Genomic DNA, 25,511 nt, shown 5'->3' on the forward strand with positions numbered 1-25,511 from the left:
CCAAACTATACAAACAGCTCATACAGCTCAACAACAAAAAACAATTGAAACAACCCAATTGAAAAATGGGCAGAAGACCTAAATAGACATTTCTCCAAAGAAGACATACAGATGGCCAATAGGCACATGAAACGAAACTCAACATCGCTAATTATTAGAGAAATGCAAATCAAAACTACAATGAGGTACCACCTCACACTGGTCAGGGTCACAGGGTCATCGTTAAAGAGTCCACAAATAACAAGTGCTAGAGAGGGTGTAGAGAAAAGGGAACCCTCCTACAGTATTTGTGGGAATGTAAGTTGGTGCAGCCACCTTGGAAAACAGTATGGAAGTTCCTCAAAAAACTAAAAATATATCTAGCATATGATCCAGCAATCCCACTCCTGGGCATATATCTGGATAAAACTACAAGTCAAAAAGATACATGCACCCCTATATTCATAGCAGCACTATTCACAATAACCAAGACATGGAAACAACCTAAATGTCCATCAACGAATGGATAAACAAGATGTGTTAAATATATACAATGGAATACTACTCAGCTGTAAAAAAGAATGAAATAATGCCATTTTCAGCAACATGGATGCACTTAGAGATTATCATACTAAGTACGATAATATAACTAAGTATGATTATCAGAAAGAGAAACACAAATACCATATGATATTACTTATATGTGGAATCTAAAATATGACACAAATGAACCTATTTACGAAACATTAACAGACTCACAGACATAGAGAAAAGACTTGTGGTTGCCAAGGGAGAGGGCAGTAGGGGAGGGATAGATTGGGAGTTCGGGATTAGCAGATGCAAACCATTATATCTAGAATGGATAAACAACAAGGTCCTACTGTATAACACAAGGAACTACATTCAATATCCTGTGATAAACCATAATGAAGAAGAATTTTTAAAAGAATGTGTGTGTATATATATATATATATAAGTGAATCACTCTGCTGTACAGTAGAAATTAACAAAACACTATAAATCAACTACTTCAATAAAAAAAAAGAAAAAACTGAACAGAATTTTTGGGGACCTGTGGGACTACAAGAAAAGACCCACATTTTCTTGCCAATGGAGTACTGGGAGGAAAGGAGAAAGAGAAGACAAAAAGTACTGTGAGAAATAATAACTTCCCATATACGAAAACTTCCCGTATTTGTCAAAGGACATAAACCTGCAGATTCAAAAAACTAGGAGAACACCAACTAGGTAAATCCAAAGCAATCCATGCCAAGACACATCAGTTATAAACTTCTGAAAATGAAACACAAGAAAAAACCTTGAAATCAGAGAAAGAAATAATACCTAACCTATAGGGGAAAATGAATTCTAACAACAGTGGATTTCGCATCATAGCCCTCAGAGGCCAGGAGAAAAGTAGCAAATATTTTTCAAGAGTTAAAAGAAATGTCAACCCAGAATCCTATACTCAGAGAAAATATCCCAGAAGAACTAAGGGAAAAATCAAGACATTCTCAGACAAAAGAAAACCAACACAATTTGTGGCCAGCAGACTCCCCTCCCCCCCAAAATCCCCAGCTAAACAAATTCTATAAACAGAAAGAAAATGATAAAAACATGGAAACCTGGAATATCAGAAAAGAAGAAAGAACAAGGTAAGCAAATATATGGGCAGACACATAGGACTTCCCTCTCCTTGAGTTTTCAAAATTATACATGCAGGTTGAAGAAAAAATTATAACACTGATGTTGTTGAAATATTATTTAAAGAAAATATTTAAGACAATTATAAATGGGGTGAGGGTAAAGGTACATGAAAAAAGGTAAGGTTTGGGCTTCCCTGGTGGCACAGTGGTTGAGAATCCGCCTGCCGATGCAGGGGACACGGGTTCGTGCCCTGTTCCGGAAAGATCCCACATGCCGCGGAGTGGCTAGGCCCATGAGCCGTGGCCGCTGAGCCTGCGCGTCTGGAGCCCATGCTCCGCAACAGGAGAGGCCACAGCAGTGAGAGGCCCGCGTACCGCAAAAAAAAAAGGTAAGGTTTACATATTTGAACTGATAAAATGATAACATCAACAGACTGTGATATGTATATATGATGTTATGTATACGTAATGTAATGTAATGCAACCACTACATATGCAAACATATGGACTAAAAAACACTATATATAAGTCAAAACGGAATTCTAAAGAATGTTCAAATAACCCACAGGAATGCAGGAAAAAGAAAATAGAGAAATGAAAAAGAGAAAAAACAATAAACAAATAAAATGGCAGACTTAAGCATATCAATAATTACATGAAATGAAAATGGTCCATCTACACCAATTATTAAGACAGAGATTTGGTAGAAATGCATTTAAAACATAACCTAAGTTTATGCTGTCTTTATGAAACTCACTTCAAATATAAAAATAGGGCTTCCCTGGTGGCACAGTGGTTGAGAGTCCACCTGCCGATGCAGGGGACACGGGTTCGTGCCCTGGTCCGGGAAGATCCCACATGCCGCGAAGCGGCTAGGCCCATGAGCCATGGCCACTGAGCCTGTGCATCCAGAGCCTGTGCTCCACAACGGGAGAGGCCACAACAGTGAGAGGCCCGTGTACCAAAAAAAAAAAAAAATATATATATATATATATATAAATATAGGGAGGTTGAAAGTTAAGGGATGGAAAAAATATATCAAGCAAATAATACAAAAGGAAAGCATGATGGTTATATTAACATCAGATAATGCAAAAGAAAATTATCAGGGACACAGAGGGATAATACATAATGAAAGCAGGGTCAAATTACCAAGAAGGCAAAACAATCCTAAATGTGTATGTACTAAACAGAGCTATAAAAATGTGAAGGATAAACTTACAGAACTGAAAGGAGAAACAGACAAATCCACAATAGTTGGAGACTTTAACACCCCCCTCTTAACAACTGACAGAACATGTAAGAACTCAACATCACCACCACCAACCACAGAATCTAACTGACATTTATAGAACAATCCACTAAACAACAGCAGAATATACATTCTTTTCAAGTGTCCACAGAATATAAGCCAAAATAAGACTATGCCCTGGGCCATAAAGTAAATAACAACAATTTTTTAAAAACTGAAATTACAAAGAGTACTTTCTCTGACCATAATACAATCAAACTAGAAATCAATAACTAAAAGGTAACAAAAAGATGAAAAAAATCACTTGAAAACTAATGATATACTTCTCGATAGAAATTTTATAATACATGGAATGGAATAAAAATTAAAATACAAAATATCAAAGTTTGTGGGTCATAATTAGGAAAAAGAAAAGTCTTAAATCAGTAATCTAAGTTCCTACTTCAAAAAGCTAGAGAAAGTAAAATAAACTCAAAGCAAGCAGAAGAAGATAATAAAGAGCACAAATCAATGAGACTGAATAAAGAAAACCAGAGAAATCAAAGAAATAAAGATTTCTTTCAAGAGGACAATACAACTGACAAGCCTGACAAAATAAAAAGGAGAGAAGACACAAATTACCAATATCAGTAATGAAATCGGATATCACTGCAGACCCTGAAGACATCAAAAGGATCATAAGGGAGTACTAAGAACAATCCTACACACATTAATTCGACAATTTAGATGAAATGAACCAATTCTTCAAAAAACTAGCACGACTCATCTTGTATATAACAGATAAACTGAATGGCCATATAATTATTAAGGAAACTGATTTCATAATTCAAAACCCTCTGAAAGAGAAACCTCCAGGCCCAGATGGTTTTGCTGGAAAATTCTACCAAAGGTTTAAAGAAGAATTAACACCAATTCTATACACTCTCTATCAGAAAACAGAAGAGGAGGGAACACATCACAATTCATTTTACGAAAGTAGTATCACCAGTAGTACCAAAAACTACTGTGTCACTAGACAGTGACAAAAAAGATAGTGTCAAAAAAGAAACCTATGGACCAATATCTGTCAGGAAAATAGACATAAACCTCCTTAACAAAATATTAGCAAAGAGAACTCAGTGATACATAAAAAAAAATTATATACCATGATTGAGTGGGATTTATTCCAGGATGCAAAGTTGGTTCAGTATTTGAAAATCAATCCATGTAATCTACCACCATAACAGGCTAAAGAAGAAAAATCACATGAGCCTATCTATTGCTGTAAAAAAAGTGTCTGACAAAATTTAACACATATTCATGACAAAATTTTCAGAAAAACAGGGAATAGGAACTTTAACTTGATAAAGAGCACCTACAAAAAATCTACAGCTAACATTATATTTAATGATGAAAGACTGAATGCTTCCCCTCTAAGATCAGGAACAAGGCAAGGATATAGCCTCTCACCACTCTTATGTAACACATGCTGGAAGTTCTAGCCAGTGCAATAAACAAGAAAAGGAAATAACGGACATATAGATTAGAAAGAAAGAAAGAAACTTTCTCCACGATTGTTTACAAAGAAAATCCCAAGGAATCTAAAAACAAAAGAACAAAAAAAACCTTCCAGAAATTTCAAGTTCAGGAAAGTCACAGGATGGAAGATTAACATACAAAAATCGATTGTATTTCTATACGCTGGCAATAAATGCATGGAAATAAAAATTTTAAATGCAATACCATTTGCACTGCACCCCAAAAAAGAGAAAATAGATATACAGATGTAAACCTAATAAAACAAATCTCGGCAAATATCACAGGTTAGCTGCAAAGATCAAATGAGCAATGTGTAAGTAAACTGTTGGTAAAATGTAAAGTATTATAGGATTTGTAAGGCGTATCATGTCCATGCCTCCCTTAGATAAGGGAGATGGTGCTTTTCAGCCTGCTGCAGCTCAGTTATCTGGAAAGATATTCAACAATGTCACTCAGGACTCTCCTAAGCTGTCCTTATAAATTAACTAAAACATAGGGATTAAGTAAATTAGGCTCCATTACCCAAATTAATTATGACAGCAGGCTATAGTTTCTCTTTACTCATTGTGGATACTGAGAATTACACTTGAATCAAGGCACAAAATGAAGGAATGTTATCGGCTCCAAGCAAGAATTAGAATTCTATTTATAAAACTGAGATACGACTAAGAATGTTAACTGTGGTGTCTAAGTCATCTCTAAAATGGAATGGTGGGTGATATGAGGATTCTTAATTTTTCAATATTCATTTTTGTCTTTCAATAAGCATTTCATAAAAATGGTAAGTTTATTTTCTAATTAAGGCTTGTATAATTCAGCAGGCACTTTAAAATGGAGAAATTGAGTAAACTGTATACTGTTTTTAGCTTGATACTCACTGAATACAAAATGTTTTACAAGTAATATATCTCAATATTAAACACTATCTTGCAATATAAAAACTAGACACTTCAAGTGGTTATCTTCACAGTCATGTGTCAACCAAACTACAAATTACATTAATTGTATAATTTTTAAAAATATGTAAATATCCAATAAATGCGCAGTTTGCAATAAAAATACACACATTGTCAAACACTGGCTACCATGACTGATGGGGAGCAAAGTACATATGCCATTCAATTATTTAAAAAATAAAGACAAAAATACTTCCTTGTCGGGCTTCCCTGGTGGTGCAGTGGTTGAGAGTCCGCCTGCCGATGCAGGGGACACAGGTTCGTGCCCCAGACCGAGAAGATCCCACATCTCGTGGAGTGGCTGGGCCCATGAGCCATGGCCGCTGAGCCTGCACGTCCGGAGCCTGTGCTCCGCAATGGGAGAGGCCGCAACAGTGAGAGGCCCGCGTACCGCAAAAAAAAACCAAAAAACTTCCTTGTCAACTATCCCTTACTTTATAGGTATATCATTCCAGTCACTCAATGGTCTATGCACCATAAATGATGGCAACAGGTTACTGACATAATAAAGACTTTAAAATAATTTCTGGTTATTAAAGACCACAGAGATGAAGTAAATATGATTCTCTCATTACAGAGTTAAAGAATCCTTGTTAGGACTTCCCTGGTGGCGCAGTGGTTAAGAATCCACCTGCCAATGCACGGGACACGAGTTCAAGCCCTAATCCGGGAAGATCCCACATGCCGCGGAGCAGCTAAGCTTGTGCGCCAGAACTACTGAGCGTGTGCTCTAGAGCCCATGTGCCACAACTACTGAGACCATGAGCAGCAACTACTGAAACCTGTGTGCTCTAGGGTCCACATGCTGCAACTACTGAGCCCATGAGCAGCAACTACTGAAACCCATGTCTTCTAGAGGCCGTGAGCCACAACTACTGAGCCTGAGCGCCACAACTACTGAAGCCCGCATGTTCTAGAGCCTGCATGCTGCAACTACTGAGCCCACGAGCCGCAACTGCTGAAACTGGTGTGCTCTAGGGCCCACGTGCTACAACTACTGAAGCCCGTGTGCCTAGAGCCTGTGCTCTGCAACAAGAGAAGCCACCACAATGAGAAGCTTGAGCACCACAACGAAGAGCAGTCCCCACTCACCACAACTAGAGAAAGCCCACGCTCAGCAACAAAGACCCAACGCAGCCAAAAATAAATAAATAAATAGATAAATAACTTTTAAAAAATCCTTGTTAAAAGAGATACTAGTAATTACTACAACCCTTCCACTTTACAGAGAAGGAAAATTGCCACAACCACAGAAATCAACTGAGCAAATAAACAGGAAGTCAGGACTTGAATTCAGGTCTCCTGATTCCCAGATTGGTGTTCTTTACCTCTCGGTAATACCAAAAGAGAAACACCTCTGGGAGTAGACATTAAAATGTCTTTTTTGCCATTTTAATTTTCAACTAGACTCAGAAAGTTTATTTGTGGGGCTACTATCCTATGCAGGTTTTATAATATACAACACCAAGGCATATTAAGTTTGTAATGGCTGACAAGTAATCATAAAAAAACAAGACATAGAATCCCTTGATTTCTTCTTTCATTAGGGTACAGTACTTACCATTATTTTTGTAAGCATATATTTATCAAGAGAATATTTATTAAACATAAGAGGCAGAAGAAACCCCTGGGAACAGGTTTTGCTAGCTTTTCTTCCATACATACAAAAAGACTGATAGATAAGAATAAATAAGCTACCAGCAAACATTTGCAGCATTAGCAGCATTATTTACAACAGGTACAAAGCGAAAACAACTCAAATGTCCACCAACTGATGAATGGATAGACAAAATTTGTTTGAAAGAAGCCAGTTGCAAAGATCACATATTGTATGATTCCACTGATATGAAATGTTCAGCACAGGCAAATCCAGAATCAGAAAGATTAGTGGTTGCCAGTGACTGGAAGGAGTGGGGAATGGGAGTGACTGTTAATGGGCATGGTGTTTCTTATGGGGTGATGATAATCTCTAAAATCAGACAGTGGTTAACAGTTGCTCAACTCTGTGAATATACAGTTGACCTTTGAGCAATTCAGGGGGTTAGGGGTGCTGACCCTCTGCACACTGGAAATTCCACATATAACTTTGCAGTTGGGCCTCTACATGCATGGTTCTGCATCTGTGGATTCAACCAACTACAGATTGTGTAGTATTGTAGCACACACTTAGTGAAAAAAATCCGTGTATAAATGAACCCATACAGTTCAAACCCGTGTTGTTCAAGGGTCAACTGTACTAAAAAACAGTGATTTATACACTTTAAAAGGATGAATTTTAAAACAGGGGAGGGGAGTAAAAGCAAGAAATCTCAGAAAATAAACAGCCATATATATATTTTTTTTGCGGTACGCGGGCCTCTCACTGTTGTGGCCTCTCCCGTTGCAGAGCACAGGCTCCGGACACGCAGGCTCAGCGGCCATGGCTCACGGGCCCAGCCGCTCCGCAAACAGCCATATTTTTGAACAGTTTCCTAAAACAAAAGAAGAGGGAGCACTAGAGCCATAAATTAGAAAATCTTAAACTCCCTTTCTAAACGTTTAGAAAAACCAATTTCACAGAAAAATGAGCAATAGAAAAAGAGTAAGGCAAAATCCCATATAAAGTTATTAAATAAAAAATAGAGAGAATAAGGAATAGAATAATATTCCTACTAATGGTGAAACCTTGCCAAATATGTCCACCATGCACACGCACAAAAAGATGAAAATTACGAGATATGAAAGAACATAAATCAGAATGAATAAACACTCAAAAGGGAGGTGGTGGAACACAGAAAAGAATCAGGCATAAAATAAATCATTTCAAAATGAAGTCTAAGACAGAAGGAATACAAAAGTCACCATACACATGACCTTATGCTTTAAAAGAAATAAACAATGAAAATAAACTTATAGAACAAGAAGAAATGAAGAAAGATGAAAAGGATTCAAGAGAAGGCAAGAAACACAGAAGAAAGGCAAAGAACACCCAACATGTGTACAAGAAGAGTCCCCACAAAAAAAGAAAGCCAAAGCAAAAGAACACAATAAAAAAAAACTATAATTCTAAAGAACTTGCCTAAAATTTTTAAAACTCTGCAATTTCAAATTGAAATAACACACCACATATTTGGGGAAATCAACTCAGAATGACAAACACTAAGACATATTCTAATAAATTATTGAACTTTAAAGGAGAAGAAAACAACTTTTGGACATCCAGATAAAAAGACCAAACGATTGGAACGGAAACAATTCTTTATTCCTGACAAAAATGGAGCCATATATTTAAGATACTCAAGGAAAGAAAATGTGAGCCAAAGATTTCGTATCTAGCTAATGACTTTCAAATATAAAAAGAGCAGACAAGCTGTCATCGACATGCAAAAATTGAGGGAATGGATATTGTTCCCATAACTCCTTAAGGAATCTAACAGAGGATAAGCTTTAAACAAGAAAACTGACTGGTGAGACAATATCAACAGACAGGTAGCAAGCATCAAATATTATTTAAATGTAGGGCTGAGACTAAATGAGGCATATAAAGGAGAGTATATAATAGTTATTTATGGAAAAAGTTTTTTTATTTTTATTGGAGTATAGTTGATTTACAATGTTGTGTTAATTTCAGGTGTACAGCAAAGTGAATCAGCTATACATACACATATAACCACTCTTTTTTTAGGTTCTTTTCCGATATAGGCATTACAGAGTATTGAGTAGAGTTCCCTGTGCTATACAGCAGGTTCTTATTAGTCATCTATTTTATATATAGTAGTGAATATATGTCAATCTCCCAATTTATCCCTTCCCCCCTTATCCCCTAGTAACCTATTTATGGAAAAAGTTTTATAAACTGCTTTTAGTAACCATATTGTATGGTATTACACTAATGTTATCCCCAGAAGATTCTGTGTAAAATGTGGGAGAAAACAAATTATTAAATGATACTCTATTTCTATGTGTTTCTGAGAGACAGACTTCTCGGAGCAGAATAAAAGAAAGAAAGCTTTAAGTTAAAAGAGGTTAAGTAATTATCCTCAAGCCCTAAATTTGATTAGGAAGTATCAGCATGAACTCATTAAGGCATTCAATCTTAAAAAATATACAAACACAAATCTACACATATATATTTCTAGTAACTGAAAAGAACTAGAAACAATGACCAACTGGATAGTAAAGAGCACAACTAAAAACTCAGACTTTGGTTTCGAAATTCCATTTCCTACCAAAAGAAATCAGGATTTTTTTTTTTGAGAAATAACTAAATTCAGGTCTGTGGCAGGAAGTGTATAAGATGAGCCTATCTTGTCATACCAGTTATCAAGACGTTATCAAAGACTACCAGGGTTGTGTCAAAAAGACCTGAACACCAACTTGAAGATGCTTCTACCAAAGTTGGGAAAATACTCAGACTGAAACACATTAAAAAATGTTTAAATCTGTAAGTTTATAATGATATATATATGTACGTGTGTGTGTATATATATATATATATATATATATATATATATATATATGAAAAATATTGGTCACCTTTGGAGGATCCTAGATTGCCAATTTTTTATTTTGTAAACTGGTAAACAAAGGGAAAGAAAAAGTACTGAAATAAAACCTCAGTGCTAGTTAACCAAAGAATAAGGTAAAGTTTCTCTTAGGAATGTTAGAATTGAAATAACCCAATTCTGCAATTCCTAATAAAGTAAGGATATAGGCATTATGCATCAATGCCTGCTAATATCATATGAAACAGGCAACGCCAAGAAGTACCACCACCTATATAGTAGTCTTGCCAAAAATAACATAACTGAATCTAATTAAGCATGTGGATAACTAACAATTTATAGGAAATACAGAGGAATCTGATAAATGACACCATGGAAAATCCAGTCTGTGTGAACATCTACAGGACAAGTGATTTGGTGGTTTCTTCAAACAACAAGGGGGAGTAAAGAGTTGGAGGAAAACTATAAATTAAGAGAAACTTTAAAAATACATATATTAAAGAGGCAAAACTATAATTTCATTACTTGGATGATAAAAATTATACAGAAAAGTAAGGAAGTGATTGCTGTAAAAATCTGGAAGAATGGCTATTCTTGGGAGAGGGGGTCAAGAGAGGATTGTGTTTGGAAGCAGATGGGTATAGAGTATCTGAGGTAGTAAGTTCTAGTCTCCTGATATGAATGGTAGTTACAAGGGGGTCACCTTATAGGAATTCATTAAGCTCTCTATGTATTATATGGTTTTCTGAATTTGTGCTATATTTTAAAATAACAAAGATTAAAAAATAGATTTATAAATTAGAAATCCTTTTAAATTTATTAATCCTTATATTCTTAGGTAAATGTACTACAGTTTATGAAAGGACAAGTCAAAAAGTTCTACAATCTCCAGATATGGAGAGAAATGCTTTAATAAGGTTAAAGTATAAACTGAGGGAAAACTAGAGTATATGAAGAGGTGCACTAAGCTGTAGTTTCACTATTGTAAAAAATGTTTCCTCCTCTAATGGTAGCAGCATTTTGCCTTATCTATAAACTTGGGAGTTAGGGAGGAATAAAAATATAATGAGGGTTAATTGGAATCAGGTGATCTTTTAAAACCACAGAATGTTAAAGGCTTTTAATATTTTAAAATGCAGTCCCATTTAATCAGGAAGATCAAGGCACAAGTTTCAGAGAGGTGGAAATTTTGATCTAGGACTTTCTCAGCAAAGAAAATTGATAGATGTAGTCAAGATTTAACTAAAGAGGAAAAAAGAATCTTAGAAAATCATAAAAGCCTTAGCAAGTCTAAATATAAGTAAAATCTATTCAAGTATCATTACAAAGACAGCATGAAATGATCTAACACAAATTTGTGTGTTTGGAGGGAGCCCCAAGAACAGCCCCCATGCTCTCTCCTTTCCTTCTCCCAATTGTATGTAACAGTCATGGGAGGGAGAGCAACTCCTTCAATTTTAACTGTATCTAAAAACTGTTTATGGCAGAGGCTGGCTTTGATCACAACTTTTAACAGAAGAAAAAGTAAAGAGGGGCTAGAACAGAGGAAAAAAAGAGAAAAGAATGTAATGCATGTATCTTGTTCATGCTTCAGATTCAATATGCGTTAGTTGATAGAAAAGGGAACACGAAATTTAAAATTTCGGATCCAGGGTAATGACAAAATCCCTGGGTTCATATCAATAAGGCCTCTTATAAATATTGCTTATGTCACCTTAAATATCTCAAAATATAGTGAATTAGAAAATTAAAGCAGTATTAGACAACTACCATCATGAACTCCTCCTTAGTTGTTTCTTTCCTTCTAAATAAAAGTATGTTTGTACATTGAAATTTGTCCTTACCTCTACATTCACTTCTCTAATTAGTCTTCATTTTCTTCCCCTGACTTGTTGAGGTTTCTACCCTGTTTATCTCTACTTGACTGAGTTCCCAGCAACTGGAGATAAATAAAATATATCTTTATCAAAGCAGTTTAAGCAGTCACTTCTACGAAGTCTTAAAAAAACACAATGCGTTCTTTCCCTCAAAGAGAAAAGTGGGCTGAAGAAACACAAAAGCTTTGCAAGAAGAAAACGCAAAGAGGGATGTGTCCAGCCCTTCCTGAGTTAGTGGCATGATCGTGTTCATCAAGAAATGTTTATGGAATGTTTCTTTGTGCCAGGCAACACAGTTTTACTTCCCTTCCCATCTTCAAACTCCAGCTACTACTAAGTGCAATTAAAATCAAAGTGACCATTTTTCCAATAGTTAAGGAAACCATCTTCTTCCTCTTCCCATGATTCTGTGACTCCTTAAAATAAGTAAATCAGCTTTCTAGAAAATGTTATAGGCTCATCCCCAGGATGAGGAACAACTGATTTATGTGGCAATTTACTATCTAGTCCATGTTTCTCTACTGGATGGGATTAATGTGCAAAGGTACCTATGAAAACGTGGTGTCTGAATCCTGTCTGCTTCACATCCCTACAAGAGCAGAGAATCCCACAGTCCAATGCAGACTCCTCTCTCTCAAAGTCTAGACATGAGGGTAAATTAGAAAATCCATTTTGACCTTGGATCCAAGAGATATTCTCCAGCTCAGCTTTACCAGTAATTAAACTAGTATTTTAAATCCTATCATATATTGTTCCTTTTTCAATTGGTTTAGAATTTATAGTGTAAAATGATCATCACCAAGCCACAGTACTGACCAGAAAATAAGGGAGTCTGGATTAAGATAAATGAGAGATTAAACAAAATGAAACAAAAAGGAACAAAAAATCAAACATGCACACGCACAAACTTCTCTCTCTTTACCATGTCATCTAGACAGCTAGAGGTACCAGGAATTATGAGACTGGGTTTTCCTGTTATCACAGAGGGCAGGCAGTTTGGTAGTTCAGAATCACAAAAATAATGTAACCTCCACAGGCGTCCCCCACTCCCCCAAAAAAAATCAGCCAGAAGTTATGATCTTCTCGATCTAATAAACAGCAACGTAAAATCTTCAAGTAAAATTTTTAAATTATATAAGCATACCTAATGCCAAAAACCATTATGAAGCAGCTTATAGAGGCATACAAAAAATAAAATTTATATAAACTTAAAATCCTCTCTTGCCCTGGTATAGATACTACAACCCTTTTATAATCATCTGTTTTCACCTACCTTCTACACCTAGAAGTACTCAAAAGTATCTGGAAATCTCAAAAAAGAGGTTTAAGGTCCTCAAATAATTTAAGAACCGTTTCTACAATGATCCTTAATAAATCACCTTCTTCTCCATCAAAAGAGCATAATCTATTCAGTCTGTTATTATTTCTGACAGTGGCACCAAAACACACCCTTACTGGAGGCCTATAATCAGCCCCTGACATCCAAAACACAAACAATCCAACATTCTACTTTTCTATTTGACTATTCTCTTTTCTTTGGATTCTAATATCTAAAACTATTTCCTTAAATTATACTTAATCCACCAAATCACTGCTAAAACATCTGCATTAGTGAACTTGCTAAAGTACCTATTTCAGTACTTTTATAACCATATTAACTAAATCATTTTTTCAACAAATCAAATCCCAAACCTCCTCTTTCCATATAATGTCCTGTTAGTGTTTTATCCTTCTTATATATCTTTGTTATTTATTGAGTTCTGAAGCTATCAGGAAATCTACATGTCCTGGATAGGGGAAATATTTTTCCTCCTTGCCTATATTTGTTCTGTACCATTTCCTCTGAGGCTTCTATTCATTCTTATTACTGCTGGTCTATCTAATCCCACAGTGTTTCTCCCAATTCTACTTCTTCCTAGCTGTCCATACATCCAATCTCTTGAAACCAACATGATAACTTTGATGTCAACCTTCATATATTTCTTCAGCTGTCAGTTCTTACAAAAGCTACCATTCCATGAATGTTCCAAACATCATCAGTTAACAACTCTGCTTTAACATCAATCAATTTCTAATATGAAAACATGCTTGTTTCATCCTACAGGTAAGTAAATCCAAAAACCAAAGACAGAAGAAAAAACATAACATACAGAATGTCTGGCATTTGGTTCATTTTAAAGCATTTATTAGTTTACCTAACAAAGTTAAAACAATAACCTTCAGTTTTAGGTAAGAAAAATGATAAATTCTCTAATATTAAATGCTATATATCACTTATTCCTTTTAGAATTGCAACCCAATACATACCTCTGTAGAAAATGAGTTTCTTCTGGATTTATCCAAGTAACAGAGAATGAATACACATTATTTTAGTATTAAAAAAAAAAGACTAAAATGTGCCTTATAGACATCACTGACTCAGTATGCCAAAAGGTAAAAGATTTAACTAACTTGACCATTTGCTGAAATTTAAAACTTAGTAAGAGGCTGTAGTTACCTCTTTTTGTAGATGAAGTTTGAAGCAACTGTTTGGCTTTGAGGGAAGTACGAGGCAAATTTTTCAGCCTTTGCGAAGCTGTTGAAAAATAAGGAACTGTAATATTTGCCTGGAAGGACAAGATAAAGACTATAGCTTCTGTAAACTTGAATATTTTAATACAAACTTGAAAATTTATCAAGGAACAGATAAGGTGAGACTATGTTAGAATCCTAGAAGCAGAGGAATCTTAAAGTGATGCTTAGTGCATTAAGTTGGAAAAGAAAGGGAATGGAAATCTTAGTGCAAAGTGCATACTTTCCAAAATTATTTCTTATAGATGAGAAAATCTATAATATGTAAACCAATCAAAATATCAAAGAGAAAACAAACCACCAGCAAACATGCTACAGGATGCAAAGAATACAAAGCTAATAAGTAAAGTGATGAACGCAAGCACACAGTACAGAAAAAAAATAAACGTAGTACTTGTTCAGCGCAAAAAGCAGACTTTGGCAAAGCAGTTATTGTTAGATGAACTGTCCTAACATGAAATAGTAATCCCCATACTCAAAAAGGAGAAGAAAACTCAGAACCAGGCAGGTCCTCAAGGGAGTAAACCATCTAGTTGCTTTAATATGTTCAACATCATCTTGCTGTAGAATTCAACTAATTGCACTTTAGACTTTGGGTAGCAACATATCTGGACTATGCACACATGCATATGGGGTGGGCAGGGGTGTGTATGTGTTGGGGTTGAGGGATTTGGAAGAGTCAGAGCATCTGGTTTTTAAAGTGATCAATGAGGAGTTCTAAGCTTTCTTTGGAACTCCTAATCTATTAACTGCAGCAAAACTCTCATAACCGGCAATTAAGCTGCAGTTCAGAGCCATCTGGAGTTAAATCTCACTTTGGCTCCAATGACTGATGATTCCCACATGTACCACTGCAGTCACCTATTTAAGTGGCTCTAAAATGTCGTTCTACCCATTTGAAAGTCAGACTTCATATACCTCTAGGATCTATATGCAACGCCCCCAACCCGCCCACAAAAAGAGATCTCAAACCATAAATCTGGCCAGAGTTTAAACTATCATTGGGTTGATAAATGGATTACTGGATATATCACCAAAAAGAATTAAGGAGAATTTTTCTTTCCCTCTGTTGCTTAACCGTATCAATGCTGATAGGATTTCCTCACTGTCTAATAGTAAACACTTTTAATGTTAAACCAAATGCATTTGATTTCAATTTCTGTAACACTTACTACAACACATTACTGCTGCTAAACAATATTGTATGCCAGTTTAAGTTAAATATATTGCCAGGCAGACAAGCAAAAAATTCTCCAAACCTAAAAAATACCAATTTTATAATGCATTACCTCATATCTATCCCACAGAAATATAGGATGCTATCGTCATTGAATATTCTTCATTTACATATTTATTCATACATGCTTTCAACCATTCACATTTTCATTCATTCACTCGTTCATGCATTCCTGCTTTCTTTCATTCTTTCAAGTAATTATCTACTTTATTAGAGGCACTGTTTTAGGAACAATGGATTCAGTATCCAGCTAGATAGACAAAGTTCCTACTTTCATGTAACTAAGATTTTAGGGAAGGGGAAACACAATAAACAAAGAGTAAAATATATGGCCTGCAAGATGGTGATAGCTGCTAAGGAGAATATTAAGTAGGAAAGGGTGACAAGAAGTAGGAAATTTAAGTTGCAATTACAAATAGAGTCATCAGGAAATATTTCCCTGAGATGACATTTGCCCAAAGATCTGAAGGAAGAGAGGAAGTGAGCCATACAGATATCAGGGGAATGCACTCGATATGGAAGGAAAAGCAGCAGTAAGGACCTGAGGTAGGAGTGTGCCTGCTATATTTGAAGAACAGAAGTAGGTCATGGTGATTGGAGTGGAGTAAATGAGGGCAAAAGGTAACCAACTGTACATACACTGGCAATCCACAGTATCTATTAACTATTAAAATTTTTTAAACGAGGGTTTAACATATCACCTCTAATCAATTGTCCTGGAAAGATCTTATTTAAATTAATAGCTACAATAACTCCAATGGAACTTATTTATCCCTCAAGTTTCATGGGTGATGCCACAAGAACAGCATCTACAGACAAGTGAAAACTGTCCAACAATAAGTCAAAGAATCAGATAGGATCCTGTTTATAGCAAATAGGATCAGGCAGTATACTCTAAATTTGCCTGATACAGATGGAATGAAATGAATGATTTTCATGAGATACCACAAAGTCACATAATGTTACTCAAATAAGAACAAAAACTAAATTTTAATCTGAATTATCAATCGTAATTTGATCTGTTTTCTAATGACGAAACCACTTTTTATTTATTTTGTCCGCACAGCTTGCGGGATCTCAGTTCCCCAACCGGGATCAAACCCAGGCCCAGGCAGTGAAAGTGTCAAGTCCTAACCACTGGACCGCCAGAGAAGTCCCCAAAATCACTTTTTAAAGACAAATTATAGTAGTTAAACTGAAAGTCTCCAAATCCTTCTAGAACTTTAATCCATTCTCCACATTGCTACCAGACTGAGTTTCTTAAGAAGTAACCCTGATTAAAAGCCTATGATGGCTCGCCATGCTTATAAGATGAAATCTAAACTCCTTAATATGAAATTTATTTGATTCATTTATTTTTTTGGCTGCACTGTGTGGCTCGTGGGATCTTAGTTCCCTGACCAGGGATCGAACCCGCACCCTCGGCAATGAAAGCATGCAGTCTTAACCACTGGACTGCCGGGGAATTCCCAACATGATATTTAAAAGCTCCCACAATCTAACCCCTACCTACATCTCTCATCCTTCGTCACTGCACCAACTAACCATCCTGTGACCCACACTTTAGTCAAACAAAACCACTATAATCAGGATGCCATTCTTAAGACTTCATTACTGGTCCCACTGTTTGGAAAACTTATACTTCCTTTCCTCGTGTGACAACTCCTTCAGAGTTGGCTGAGACATCTTTCAATACCTTTCCTGAAAACCTCTTCATACTGCAGTGTAATGCCTCTCCTGTTCCCACATCACTTCCTGCCTGTCACTTCCTCTTTTGGAGGGCATGAGCTGTCTCTTTCACATTTATATTCCCAGTGCTTGGAACATATACACCCAATAAATATCTGTTGAATAATTAAGAAACACATAAGTGACTGAGTACTGGATAAAATCCAGAGATTCAAACTAAATATTCGAGATCCTCCACAGCTGAGGTCCAATTGAGTGGTTCTCAAACTTAAATATGCCAGAGTCAGCTAAGACACTTCTAAAAAATAGATTCTGGGTCCCCATCCCAGATGTATTCAATCAACATTTCCAGAAGTAAAGGTCAGAAAAACTACATTTATAAAATCTCTTTGTGATAACTGACAACATCATTACACTACTTATCCTTAAACAGGAGTTCTACAAGTATCTCACTCATTTGTACATTAGCCAATTACACAGATTTATCATGACTTATTTATTTCAATTTATGTTTCACAATTATATAAAATTTGAGTGTAACCTTTTAGTGTTTTGGTTACAAGTGAAATCTGGATGAGAATTCCTTCCCCATGGGCCTAAGTGCAGTCTGGCCTATGTATAAGCTGACAACTGCCCTGGACACTTCCTCTTCAGTGAGAGGTCCAGAGTACAATACTGATCCTATACATCTTTTCTTTGGGAGTATACTCTGTATCCTATTCAAATATATTCTTCCATTTAGTTAAATGTAAGCAAGCAAGTGGATAAATGTTACAATGACTTATTTTACTCTTTTGTGGTAATTCACAAAGTATTTATAGTTCAGTCTCAAATCATGCTCCAGTAGAGTCATCCAAGAATATTTTCCAAGATGCCTCCTCATTTGAAATTAGGTCAGCATGATGTAATCCAAACAATGATTGGGAGGAAATCAGGAGACTCATGGAGGAGTTGAGAAGAGGGAGTAATTTGGCTTGGTTTTGCCACTTTTCTAGTTACTTGACATTGTACATATAATTTATATGGATCTCTTTTCCCTCTCTATAAAAATGAAAAATGAGATGTTGTGAGGTTCAAATGAGACAATACATGTGAAAGTAAACTCATACTACTTTTTATAAAACCAGCAGATTGCCTTGGGTTTTTCTCTCTTCTCTTATTTCTGAACCAGTAATTCCTATATTTTTCTGAAAATTAAACTCTCTATTAAACCTGTGCTCCAGTGGTCTTAGAAAGCAAGCACTAGTCTTTTGAAAAACTGCCCATGAGAAACATTCCTTCCTTTAACTGGAGAATCTGAGAAAATTACATGTATCCATGACCTCTGCAATGCTCTGGTTTTCTTAAACTTTTTAAGTTACTCACATTTTCCAAATATAAAAGTCAAGAATTGGTAATAGCTATCAAAATGAAAATATATTAGAACTCTCATAATATTCATATTTGAATGCCAACATCCACAATAATGCAGCCATAGCAAATAAGCATATAAAAATAGTGACTGGCATAGTAACAAGGCAAAAGAAGTGGTCCCTTAGGTGGAAATAAAGCAACCTTGCAAAGTTAGGTTCATGCAGACCAGCAAGTAAGAACCAAAGCTTTACCACTTAAGAGCTGGAAAAATACTTATAAGAAAATAAAATGCAGCAAATATATAAACTTGGTTTATATAAAATATTTAAAATGCTAATTCATATATAAAACTTGCCATTGTAATATCTATACATAATTATATATCAAAATAAAAAGGCTATTATGAAAACAGTACACCTATATGCACACACTAGTTAAAACACACATATATATTATGTATCAAAGATATATGTAAAATTTTCAGAAAAATAGGTAGCACTTTATTTTGCTTTATAATGTATTAACTTTAAACAAAACGTTTTAAATTTTTTTTCTTTTTTTTTGGCCGTGCCACACGGCTTCCGTTATCTTAGTTCCCCAACCAGGGACTGAACCTGGGGCCACGGAAGTGAAAGCCCAAGTCCTAACTACTGGACCTCCAAGGAACTCTCAAGTTTTAAATATTTTTATAAAATAAACTTTATTAAATTTTAAACCTGCCAATATTCTGGATTTACTACTTTCCAAATACGTTTTTGTGAGTAGTGTGATTCTATACTAAAATAAATATTTGTGACATTTTCATCATAAATAAGCTTCATTACAGCTACATATATAAAAATAAACAAGTATATGCAATTTTTAAAAAAGGATGGTACCTTACTTTTTCTTCTGCCTATACATTATTCAAATATTGAAATACGACTATGAAACAGTATACATATATCCCACTTAAAAGTAAATTAGTGATTAGAATCTCATTATGTTTCTTTACGTATTTTCCTTAATTATCAACTTCTGGGGAAAAAGAAAAAAATAATTTACCTACAGGAAAAAAAAATTCTAGGGAATCAGCAGTTGATTATACAATGGTAATTCTACCACTAGAGAAGGTGAGTAGTTATCATAAAGTTTAAGATATGGTCAATATATTCTTTTTTTATTAACATTTTTATCCTAGGTTCTCAATCTTTTATTGTTCCTTCTCTTTTTGTAAAGAGTTATTTTTCATTTCCATACAGCTTTAAGATGCTAGAATAGTTTAAATAAACAAACAGCATGTATGAGGGCATGAGGGAACAAATCTGAGTAAAGATTTGGTACTGACAATAATGGAATGAGGTAAAAAGGATATAGATATAGCTGGTTTCATCAAAGAGCTGGGAAGCAGTCTGAAAATATGTCATGGAAAGATTTGAGAAATTCAGAATTTAACAATTTCAAACTAAGTATTAAAGCACCTCTGAAAGCCAAGTGAAAATGGTGTTTTGGATTATCTGTGCATAGAATGTAAAAGTGTAGCTTATAATATACATGAGTTTTGTTACTTAATATTCTTAACGATATAAAAGTTTCTTTCCTGTTGTATTAACACTGTGAATTGCTCTTCCCAAGGGGGAAGAAAACCCCAGAAACAGGATATTATTAAATCAAATTAACTTAATTTGCAGGTTTAAAGGCACAAAACCTGTCACTCACCACTTCAGCAATAACTTAGAGTTCAAACTGTATCTTTACATTCATTTTTAAAATTTTGTGAATCTCTATTTTCTACACCATTTATGAGTACCACATGAGTACCATAACGGCACTCTTAAACACACAGTTCACATGGTCTGTGTGTTTAAAATTTAATGTGATAGAAAAACATGTTTTTGCACACCTCCATCTAAAAAAATGAGGTACCCAAATCTCTAGGTATCAGTTTTCTACAATGCCTTAAATTTTAGAGTTTATCTTAGAAAAAAAAAGAAATAATATTTCTGGATAATTTTTATGTCTTAGTACTAAACCACTGATGTGACAAATCTCTCTAAATGGGCTTTGGCTTTCAATCAGGATCAACATGGGTCTGAATCCTAACTTGCTACTTATAAGCTGTATGGTATGATCATAGATAACTTATGTAACCTTTCAAAGCTTCAATTTCCTAATTTGTAAAATGTGTTAGTAACTGAACCTACTTCATAGAATTGTTCAGAGGATTAAACAGAATTATGAATGTTTGGTACCGTACAATGTGAGTTGTATAATAAAAATAATATTATATGCAATCTGTAAATAGGGAAAATTTATCAATATATCACAAAAGTCATTTTGGTTCAAATGTATTTTTTTCTGGACTGGATTTTTGAGCCACCAAGTAACAGCAGCTTAATACAAACTACACAAAGTCAGCTAAACACAACAGAGCCAAGGAAGAGTGCAAGGGGATTTAAAAAGAGTTGAATGCTTTCAAAGTTGTGTTACTCAATACACAAGTTATAAATGGACAGTCAATAACCTCGTGTTTGTATCACTTCTTTGTCACAGCTTTGAGGAAATGAAGGAACCACATCACAGTGACCACTCAACCACTGACAGTAAACATGCTACAAAGGAACTGAATGAATCAAACTACAAAACTGATGTGAACTGTGGGATAGAAGGCATGCATATTGAGCATTTCTAAGATTGTAGAAATAACTCTGATAGTTGTTTAAAACTGGTTTGACTGCATGCTCATATCTACCCTACTTAATACGCAATACTTTTTGGAAAGTATTCAATTCTGTTTTAGTCTCTCTGTAAAGTACAGAGTGCCATCTACTCCCACATCACTTCTTGGCTCAGTTTGGCCACTTTGTCTTAGAAGTTCCTTCTGCATGATTATCTGATCTTTGTTTATGGTGCATATGTCTCCTTAATTCAACGGTCTCAACGTTCCTTTCCATCAGGTTACCTTCAACTTTTTTTAAAAATGAAATTCTACATTTGCTGGAGTATTTATTTTATTTATTAAGAATTTAACATGCCTTTAATTGTGCTATTATTTTCATGGGATCATTATTTTTATTAATGTTCTAGTAAGAAAGCTCCTTGGGTTTTAAGTGGTCTGCTTCAGGACTATTTCCCCCCAAAATCCTGTCATTTTTAATGTGCAGTATTGCAGAATATAAGATTTTTAAGGCATATATATTTATACATTAAACAGCTAGAACTTGCTTATTTTAGAATTCTAGAGAGACCACAGTTTCATACAGATTTAAGTATTGATACAATTGGGTATTTTATAGGGACAAATTTTAAATTTTAATATAGCTATGATCATCTTATAGCCATTGATAATCACTACATTTTACTATAGTTTAATACAGCTATTCAGCACAAAATTAAAATCTATAATTTTCATTTATCTTTAAATAACTGATACATAAAGGATACTTACTGGCTGAAGCCTGAGGTTGCATGCGAGGTATTCCTCCATTTGGCACTTGAAAATTTGAGTCACTTCTGCTGCTTTTCACTGAGTCAACTTGTGTATTGGATGTTCGGGATAGGTTTGGAAGACTGCGTCTTAGTTTTTCTACGACAACAGAAATTTAATTAAAAGAAAAAATCAAAACATTCTTTCCGATGGAGAAAATTAAAATTAATTAACATTCAAAAATCAAATTCTTGGGCCTCCCTGTAGTGCAGTGGTTAAGAATTCACCTGCCAATGCAGGGAACACAGGTTTGAGCCCTGGTCTGGGAAGATCCCACATGCCATGGAGCAACTAAGCCTGTGCCCCACAACTACTGAGCCTGTGCTCTAGAGCCTGCAAGACACAACTACTGAGCCCATGCACCTAGAGCCCGTGCTCTGCAACAAGAGAAGCCACTGCAATGAGAAGTCTGAGCAGCACAATGAAGAGTAGCCCCTGCTTGCCACAACTAGAGAAAGCCTGCCTACAGCAACAAAGACCCAACACAGCCAAAAGTAAAAATTAAATAAAATAAATAAATTAAAAAAAAATAAAATTCTTTATTTAAGTGTTATGCATATTTTAGAAGAGCTAACAGGAAGTACACGTCTTATAAAAATAAACAATACAGTTTCTATAAATGGGTAGAACTGTTTAAAAGAACCATAAATTACTTAAATCAAAATCTATACACAGGGACTTCCCTGGTGGCTCAGTGGTTAAGAATCCGCCTGCCAATGCAGGAGACATGGGTTTGATTCCCTGGTCTGGGAAGATCCCACATGCCACAGAGCAACTAAGCCTGTGTGCCACAACTACTGAGTCTGTGCTCTAGAGCCCTCGACCACAACTACTGAGCCCATATGCTGCAAGTACTGAGGCCCGCGTGCCTAGAGCCTGTGCTCCGCAACAAGAGAAGCCACCACAATGAGGAGCACGCACACTGCAACGAAGAGCAGCCCCTGCTCGCCACAACTAGAGAAAGCCCGCGCGGAGCAACAAAGATCCAATGCAGCCAAAAATAAATTAAAAAAAAAAAAATCTATACACAGATCACTTCATGAGTATAACAAAGCAAAACTAACATAATCAAGTAAAATTAAATTCACTTCTTCCTTTATTTTTGCATTGACTCAGTATTTTTAAAATAAATTTATTTATTTTATTGTATTTATTTTTGGCTGCGTTGGATCTTCGCTGCTGCGCGTGGGCTTTCTCTAGTTGCGGCAAGCGGGGGCTACTCTTCCTTGCGGTGCACAGGCTTCTCATTGTGGTAGCTCCTCCTGTCATGGAGCACGGGCCCTAGGCTCGTGGGCTTCAGTAGCTGTGCCTCACAGGCTCAGTAGTTGTGGCTCAGGGACTCTAGAGCACAGGCTCAGTAGTTGTGGCGCACGGGCTTAGTTGCTCCATGGCATGATGTGGGATCTTCCCAGACCAGGGCGCAAACCCATGTCCCCTCCATTGGCAAGCGGATTCTCAACCACTGTGCCACCAGGGAAGTCCCTGACTCAGTATTAATAAAACAATAAACTGTCTAAATTCTTGATCTACTTTCTAAAATACAGAACCTTGGTAAAAACTGTTACTTTCATACTGAAATATGAAGGACAAATTTTTTTTTTTTTTCTTGCGGTACACGGGCCTCTCACTGTTGTGGCCTCTCCCGTTGCGGAGCACAGGCCCCGGACGCGCAGGCTCAGCGGCCATGGCTCAACGGGCCCAGCTGCTCTGCGGCACGTGGGATCTTCCCGGACCGTGGCACGAACCCGCGTCCCCTGCATCGGCAGCATCGGCAGGCGGACTCTCAACCACTGCGCCACCAGGGAAGCCCTGAAGGACAAAGTTTTTCCAGACATTATAGTTACCTTCATTTTTAACACTGGTTGTCTGTAAATCTGTGGGATGGCCTTGAAGGGAAAGGCGAGGTTGCTGTAAGCGGCTAATCATAGGCTGTGGGGACACTCTACTATATTCTATTCCCCGAGCAGGAGATCGAGAACGAGGTGAATTTCGGGGTGACTGCTTAGGAGATGGTCGAGGTGAATTGCGTGGTGATGGTGAAAACCTGTTAACAGCAGGGTATACTGCATGATGCATATTGTCATCTTCATCATCTAAACTTTGTGCATCAAGTTCCTGATCACTAAAAGTACCCCGTCTTGTAGAATTGCAAGATGAACCAGAACTGCGCCGAGACGCGGTGGCTGCATATTCTTGCCGGAGACCTGACAATAATGAATGTGTTATTTTATTTCTTTAGTTTTATTTTTAAACATTTAAATATTTTTAAGGTTTAAAAGCAAAAGATTATCATTGAGAAATTCAAATAGGGTATAACGTGTAAAGGAAAACTCCCTTTCACTTGATTCACCTTAGACTTTCCCACACATAAGGATGCATATACCACATCTAAAAGGCTATTTTTAAATTAAATGAAATTCATAAATTTTTGCCCAATTTCAACATTTCTTCTTGAATCCGAAATCTATATTAAAAATAGAACAATAAATTTAAAAATATTTCTACTCCAAAAGACAGTAATCCAAATTTGAGATTAACATTGAAGGAATACTGAAGGAAAACAATTACTGCCCAACCAGTGTAAAGAATACATCAGTGAGTAAATATACTCCCTGGATACTGAATCCTTGCATTAATCTTACTCAAGAAGATGATGAAGGAAACTTCTATCCCACTCTTAGGAATTCAATACTTGGACACAAACATAATTTCAGTTGTTTCATAACCTAAGAGACTTCAATAAAACAAGATAAATTCTAAGCCATCAAGTAAGAATTTTCAAAGGAGTCCCTTAATTATATTGATACCTCCAGAAATACCCAAGCAACCTTAGGAGCCCTTCAAATAGTATAAAACCTTCTAGAATAAAAACAAATGCTGATAGATATTCAACGAGAAAAAAAATTACAATTGAAAAAAATGTATGGAATTTAGATAACATTTTGAGGAAGTCCTGCTAACTATTGGCAGTTTAGCCCAAAAGATCTGTTCTAGAGAAGTATCAAACTTTTAAGTTATATATTCATTCACAGAAAGTGATATCAACATGGTTCCCCAAAGTAGTGGATGAGAATCACACCAGGGTACCTGTAAAACTAGATTCCTAGGGCCCGTCTAACCCTTTGGTCAGGTTTGGGGACCACTGTAGCAACCAACAAATTACTTAGTGTCATGTTATAGCAAACATGGCACTAAAGTCACCTAGCAAAAGATGACAGACCAGTGAGAAGAGCGGTGTTTTAAAAAAGAAAAATCCAGATCCCAATGCAGGTTCTCCATTAACAAGGGGGTCTTAGGGAAGTCACAACCACTATGGGATTGTGTGTTTCTCATTTTAAAAATGAGGGAGCTTAACCAGGCAAACGCCCAAATCTGTTACTCTTCATTTTTGTTACCAAAGAATGGGAGAAACAATGTTGTAAAAAGGAAAATCATTCTCTCTTTAAAAAAAAAAAAAAAAAAGCTGGTGCTTTCAAGGAGGTA

At 35.9% G+C, this 25,511-nt stretch overlaps 1 protein-coding gene across 4 annotated transcripts in view; it reads right to left on the bottom strand.

Moving 5' to 3' along the window:
• Positions 1-25,511, bottom strand: part of SLAIN2 (SLAIN motif family member 2) — an 80,796-nt gene that overhangs the window by 12,348 nt on the left and 42,937 nt on the right. For 3 of the 4 annotated variants that reach the window (XM_029235399.1, XM_029235396.1, XM_029235400.1), the window contains 3 exons: positions 23,873-24,232; positions 21,990-22,127; positions 14,210-14,287 (listed from right to left, as the gene is read on the bottom strand). In XM_029235399.1, coding sequence (XP_029091232.1) covers positions 14,210-14,287; positions 21,990-22,127; positions 23,873-24,232 — 576 coding nt within the window. The remainder of the gene's footprint in view (positions 1-14,209; positions 14,288-21,989; positions 22,128-23,872; positions 24,233-25,511) is intronic. The other variant, XM_029235397.1, reaches the window with a different exon arrangement.

Source organism: Monodon monoceros, unplaced genomic scaffold (assembly GCF_005190385.1).
Source record: "Monodon monoceros isolate NGI ecotype Baffin Bay Population unplaced genomic scaffold, NGI_Narwhal_1 Super_Scaffold_20, whole genome shotgun sequence".
Lineage (NCBI taxonomy): Eukaryota > Metazoa > Chordata > Mammalia > Artiodactyla > Monodontidae > Monodon > Monodon monoceros.